The following is a 6,641-nucleotide window of genomic DNA, read 5'->3' as shown; positions in this document are numbered from 1 at the left end:
AGTCTCCAGTGCTGGAGCTATTCTAACTTCTTAGTCTTCAGACAATTTTCCTGTGGTGGAAATGAGTTGGGTAGAAGTGATATAGTGAGGGGACAGGAAAACTGGCAAAGAGCAAAGGGTATTTCTGCGTTCCACTGTTCACAAACACCATCCAGCAATCAGAAGTACTCACACAGTTGGGATCTCCTGCCTAGGTCAGAGATCCAGTCCAAGTGCTTCCCACAATGCCCCGGCACTGAGGGCCTATGAGTGAGTCCTCTGCACAGCACAGCATCAAAGGTTCTTCCATGGCCTTCACAGATGCAAATGAGCTAACAGATACGCTGGCTACTCTAAACAAAGAAAAATTACTTCTGCTGAAACCACGCACGTCAAAACCTCTCTAATGAAGCAATGCTTTAGAGCAGGTGTATTTGCTCACTATCACTTGTACTGTTTCAGCTAGATATCATGACTGGCTATGTCTGTTGTAGGCTATCAGCAACTCAGACTGACCCTGTGAGAGTGTCAGGGCCTGGGAGAGATTTCCAAACCTTTTAATATAATTAAAAATGTAAAGCGCAGAAGTGACAATCTCTGGGTTAAATTAAGCTGCAAGGGATTTCCTGTAACTTGCACAGGAGTTAGTGGAAGTTTCTTTGAAGAGTGTTCAACGCGCCTTTCCCAGAAACCATCACACATTTTAATTGCTCCTTTCACACATCCAAGCACTTTATATGCAAGTCAACCTTCCAGGCAAGTATCTTTTTAATAACCTTTTAGTTAAGCCTAGTAGTTTTAATTTCACCAACCATTTACTCTTCCCATTAAACAGACCTTCGTTGAAAACGCTTTCACCATTATGCTCTTACAAGTACAAATTCCACCAACTGCTAACACCAAAAAGCAGAATAACTAGATGTTCCCAATTAACACAACTGTCTAAGCAGAACAGTCACACAACATAAAGGTGTGCATAGTGGTGCAGTTTAATTGGATATTAAAAACCCCCTACGGCAAGAGCACTGCACACCCATGGGAGAAGCAGAATGCAGAAAAAGGGAGACTGCAGCTGACAACACCAAAATGGGCTTAGAAGATGAGGGTGGAAACTTCATGCATGATAGCTTCTGGAACTGCTTCGTCACCTTGCTATCTGCCCTCTCTCTAGGTCATTTCAAATTGTCTTGAACAGCATGGTCCCAGCAGAACACTACTGATGACCTCTCTCTGCAGATCATTTACCCACAGTCTCCTTTCAGACAGGATTTTTCCTCTTAGAGATCTTTCCTCTTAGAGAGGCTAAGCAGCCCTCAGATAAGACTGACCCTTTGCTAAGGAGCCCTGTCAAAAGCCCTTCAGAAACCTAAAATTGTACTGGAACTACCTGCAGAGGGGAATTTGGGGAAGTTGCACTCACAGCTGTAGCACAGGGTCCAGAGCCTTCCCGGCAGAGCTATCTGCTTAACAAATGTACATAATTTCAGAGACAACACAACACATCCCTAAGAAGTGGGATGCCGATCAGTTTCCTAATACGGAGACTTCTTTGAGGAATGAAATTAAAACGACCCATTAGCGAGGTCGGGAGAATCAGTCTCCCATTCACAATCAAGCTGAAGTGTTGCTGAGGACAGTGGTTCAGCTTGATCTGAGCCAAGGACCTCACATCAAACACTCCAGTACCCACAGCTGTGAAACACCTGCTCAGCTGTTGCATGGGTGGAAGGTGCTGAGCAGCCATCACCCATAAACAGCACCACATTTAGCCCAAGTTCTGAGACATGGAGCTTGGACTTCGTAACTGCACAGAAATCCAGGGGAAGGCAACAGTTAGTTTTCACTCTATGAAATATGCAAAGGAATGGCATAATCTGTGCTTTACATTAAATAGCCTGGTAGTAAATGCAAAGGTACGTTACCCTGAAGCTTTACTTTCACTCTGCTGCACAACTTCGTGCTGAAAAGGCAGAACGCGTTAGAAAGAAATTAGTGAAATTACGGCAGTTGGCAGGGGAAAGGAAGCAAAGCTTTCTGACACGGAAAGGAAATTAGGGCTGCAACTTAAGGACAAACGGAATGCTTCTACCACAGCAGTTAACAGTAGATTAAGTGTCATTATTAAGTTTCAAAGTTAAAAACCCCACTGCCATAACTGAGGCAATACATGCATCTCTGGAAGTTACAGCCTTTGGATATTTGGCAGCACCTGCCTGAGTCTGCAGGGCTAGTTTCTAGGGAAATTTTTCTTCACTAAACTTTTGAATCTAAATCAAAGCAAAGAGTCCAGCAGGCACTTTGGGTAGTACTCAGTCACCTCACAGAACACAAAACACAATTTTGTTATGAGAAGCTTCCTTATGGGTGAAAACGTTCAAATGAAGAAGACTCCTGTGCAATGAGTAGCAAAGGTGGCTTAAATTTGGCCTTTCTCCTGCTCTTGGAATTTTGTGTTCTCAAACATTTGCTACTGTAATATGCAGCTGGACAGATTTAGAGTGCACAGTTCCTTCAGAGACACAAACGTACCCAAATCTCTCACCCCAAGAACATGCACCGTCATAGTGAAAATAAAACTCTTTCCATTCTTAACAGACGTTCAACTAATCACACAAAAGGGATCAGTACTCCCTTAGATAGAAACATTTACAAAATACAGCCGTTAACTGTTGAGTTTATTAAGGAACTGTTTTGTGGTTGGTTTTGTTTTGTTTTGTTTTTTAAATAACCAACATGATACTTTCCCTCCAAATAAAAAAAGGTAGTGGAAAGAGAAACTCAGCAGAATGCAAGGAGAGAAGGGACAGAGGGACAACTCTGGACTGTTCTGACTCAGCAAAGACCCGCAACAACAGATCTCCAAACCCAGGGCCAATTTATCCAGTGACCACGACTGCAGAGGGAAGTCTCATAGCCCATGCATCCTTGCAAAAAGCTCAAGCTGATGCATCGTCAGTTCAGCAAATTGGGACAGCGCTAGCACATGTGAGCGATTTCAGTCTTCACAAGTCTTACATTTCATTACTCAGTTGTAATTAGGTTATTTTTTCACACAAAGCCAGTTTAAAGCCAGTGAGTGCAATCTCTACCAGTACAGGTTCCAGAGATTGCCGTGATGTAGCATTCCCTATCAGCCACTGCTGGGAAATGGGTCTGGACTGGCCAGAGCGCATGCAGTTGAGTGCTTTCCCCAGCCCAACTGAGCAGGCCTCGTTCAGGTAAGAAGCAGCCAAGGAGACCACAATCACAAGCGAGCTTAAGAATTAAGATTTGTCCAATTTGTGTGTGCGCTCGTGCCTCCGCAGGGTACCTGACTCGGTGAAGGAATGACCACAGTAATTGCAAGAGTAGGGCTTCTCTCCAGTGTGGATGCGGTGATGCCGCTGGAGTGATGCCAGCCGGGTGAACGTCCCTCCGCACTCCTCGCAATAGAAGGGGCGCTCCCCAGAGTGAGTCTGCTGGTGTCTTTTCAGCCTAAGCAGCTGGACGAACGCCATGCCGCATTCCTGACACTTATAGGGCTTGTCCTGCCGGTGGATCACCTTGTGTTTGGAAAGCAGGTTAGGCTTATCGAAACCTTTGCCGCACGTTGGACAGGCATAAGGTTTATAGTCGTCTTCCTCGGACTTTTGGTTTTCTGCACAAGGCTGATCAGTATACTCAACAGTATGTTGGTTACGGTGCACTATCGACCATGGGTTCCTAGCCATGCCGTTTCCCAAGATCACCATGGAGCGCTCTATCTTGTGCACGTTGCGTAGGTGCCTCCAGACATCAGCCGTGCGAATGAAACCCTTGTCACACTCAGGGCATTTGTGTGGCCTGTCGCTAGAATGAATGAGCTTGTGCATCCGCAAATTTGCCGCACGGAAGAACTCTTTGGCACAGACAGGACATCGGTATGAGTTTTCCACAAGGTGAGTTTGCTTATGTTCCTGCAGCTCGCTCATACCCTGGAAAGAGGAACCACACTTTTTGCACTGATACGGCAAAGCTTCCTCAGAGATAGGCTCTGGGTCCTCATCAAACACATCAGCAAGAACAGTATTTTCGTTATCGTCACGTAGTCTTCTCTGTGGTTTCTTGGACCGCTCAGAGGAACAGTGTTCTAAATCTTTATCTTCACACTGCAGGTCAAATTTGGTACAGGAGGGGACAAATACCCCAGCTGTACTCTCACCTCGTTTCTGGTAGTAGGTCTCATAGGTTTCTTTCTCTTCACGCTGCAACTCTGCAGGAAGCTCCTGCTTACCTGAAGGTCCAGCAGAGTTGCAACGAGGACTGCACGTCTGCGAGTAATTCATGTCTACCTCCTTCTGGAGGCTAGATGTGTGGCCCACCTGCTTAGTGGTCTTTCTGGAATAATTTGAACGCTTCTCACCTGGGTCACAAATGTTATTCTCAGACTCCCAGTCCACATTCATATCCATCCTCTGAGGCGTACGCTGTGTTCATCTGCAGCTCATCCGCAATGTGTACACCAAGAGCTTCAGGTCTTTCATGGTAAGTCCATCTCATTCTCAGCTCTCTTTACAGTCCTCCCTAGAAAATAAAACACCTACTTCAGTGATTTTTCTGATATTAACATAAGATAAAGTTACCACAGTGATGATTTTTTCCTGATTAAAAGAATGGGACAGACTATTAGTTATGCAGCAGGAGAAACAGAATCATCTACTATTATATACGTAGAAAATATACATTCAGCATACAAAATACAGACAGACTATGTTTAATGAAGTTAAATCCTCTTATCATAATCCATCCTTCACTACAAATATAAACTGATAAATAATTTCCGTTTCAAATTCACCTAAAGACAAGAAATCTGCAGAACTCTGGGGTGCAAACAATTCAGGCAAAGTCCTACACTACAGCTGCCCCCACCACAGGTTTTTTTCCGAGGATTCATGCTTAACCCTTGTTTTGGCCTTGCTAAATGTGAACTAGGAGCACCAGTCACTAGGTGTTTTCTTTCAGAACTAGTCAGACAATGCAATGAGACCCAGAAACTATCAGTCAAACCGCCAAACCCAGAAGCAACGTTGGGGTCGGAAGGGGTCGGGAGTGCCTTTGGCCTCCCATCCTGACCAGCATTATTGTAACTGCCTTGAGGATATTTGGGGTCCCCGTGCCACTACCAGCTAGCACCGTGCAAAGAGGACACGTGCAAGGAAAGACACAAAAAAGTTGTACAGAAAGCTTACTAGTCGTCCTCCCAGGCTTCAAAGCACAGCTAGTAATCCTCCAGCGCTGGGCCACTGGAACAGCTTCAAATTCTCTGGGTAAACTCCCGTTGCAGACCGGCCTCGCTAGCAGAAGATATGAGCAATCATAATCAACTGGTCAGAAATACCCGCCTGAGTCACAAACTTTCTTGTGAAGAAGATGCCATACCAAAGCGTGGATTCACAAGAGGTTTTCTAGATTTGTCCCAGCAGCTTCTGTTGACAGCAGCTCCACAGGGAGCTTTCACTCACCTGGTTTAAACCTGCATGCACGCTGAATTGCTAGTCTAAGCTCAGAAATTGCATTTTCCCATCCTGACAGATACCTTGGCTGCTCCTCCGACCCCTACCTTCTCCTTCACACCCACTCTTCGTAGTCCCTTTACTCTCACTGTTTCTACACTTCCTTTTAACTGTTTTTGTCTGCGTAAGACTTCTCTGAACACAAGCACGGAGATATATAAAAACACATATACGTAAAAACGTACGTATTTCTGTATTTCCATGCATACATAAAGCTTGTCTATTTCGTTTCAGTAGGTTTAAACAGTTATAAAGGCACCAGAGCAACCTGCGTTGTTAAGTGAAAGATCTTATTCACATCTCAGAAGGACCAGCTTCATCGGAGACACAAGCTGCGCTTTCTTCTGCTGCGATACAGAAAACAAGCCTGAATTAGTCGTCTTCGTTAGTCACTGCCTGGAACAGACTGGCTCAAGTCACACACGCCCCAACTTTGACCGTTCCCGTTAATTTAATACTGCATACAGGAGAAGTGGAACTATTCCTCACCTCCAGCAGCACACCGCCGGCTCAGGTATAACCCATCTATTTCCTTTGTTGAAGAAAAAAAAAAAACTTTTCAAGGCAGGCTGGCACTGCTTGGCTTAAGAAAACTCCCTGACCAAAGCCCGTCTGGTTTCCACAGGGGGGGAATATCTAAATCACAACGTGGGCTTAAAATAATAATAATTAAAAAAAAATAAATAGATTTAAAAGATTTTTTTTTTCTCCCTCCAGGCAGAACGCGACCCCAAACTCTCCCCCGTGGCGCAGGGCACCGTCCCACTCCGCAGACGCCGCTGACCCCGCACATCCCGCCGCAGCACGGAGCTGCCCCCCACCGCCCCCGCCCTACCTGCGGGGCTCCCGCGCCGCGGCCCTCGGCCCCGCCGCCACCGCGCAGCCCCTCGCGCCGGCGCGGAGGCCCCCGGCGGCGGCGGTGGCGGCGCAATCGCAGCCCGGCGCGGCGAGGCCCGCAGCGGCCGGCGGCTGCCAGCAGCGGGGCGGGACCCGGGCAGCCCCCCCCCCCCCCCCGCTCCTCCTCCGCCAGCCCTACGCTCCGGTAACGCCGAGCGGGGGTGGGCGTGGACCCCCATCCCCGCCTCAATCCCGGCTCCGGCACCAGTTTCAAACCGGTGCGGCAGCGGCCGG

The 6,641-nt window shown here is 47.0% G+C and overlaps 1 protein-coding gene across 1 annotated transcript; it reads right to left on the bottom strand.

The window, feature by feature from the left end:
* Positions 1 to 2,810: 2,810 nt before the first annotated feature.
* On the bottom strand, positions 2,811 to 5,228 carry LOC309672980 (uncharacterized protein). The gene is made up of 2 exons (XM_082484656.1): positions 5,187 to 5,228; positions 2,811 to 4,521 (listed from the first exon to the last, which is right to left on the bottom strand). Exon 2 carries the CDS (start codon positions 4,407 to 4,409, stop codon positions 3,243 to 3,245), a length of 1,167 nt encoding a protein of 388 aa, XP_082340782.1. The 5' UTR covers positions 4,410 to 4,521; positions 5,187 to 5,228; the 3' UTR covers positions 2,811 to 3,242.
* Positions 5,229 to 6,641: the final 1,413 nt, after the last annotated feature.

This window comes from Vanellus vanellus, assembly GCF_965231255.1.
Source record: "Vanellus vanellus genome assembly, chromosome: 5".
NCBI classification, from domain to species: domain Eukaryota; kingdom Metazoa; phylum Chordata; class Aves; order Charadriiformes; family Charadriidae; genus Vanellus; species Vanellus vanellus.
The sequence above is the reverse complement of the archived record's forward strand: the minus strand, read 5'-3'. Positions and strand labels throughout refer to the sequence as shown.

Excerpts from the sequence above, each read along its gene's own strand:
- LOC309672980 (XM_082484656.1), bottom strand. The coding sequence starts at position 4,409 with ATGGATATGAATGTGGACTGGGAGTCTGAGAATAACATTTGTGACCCA.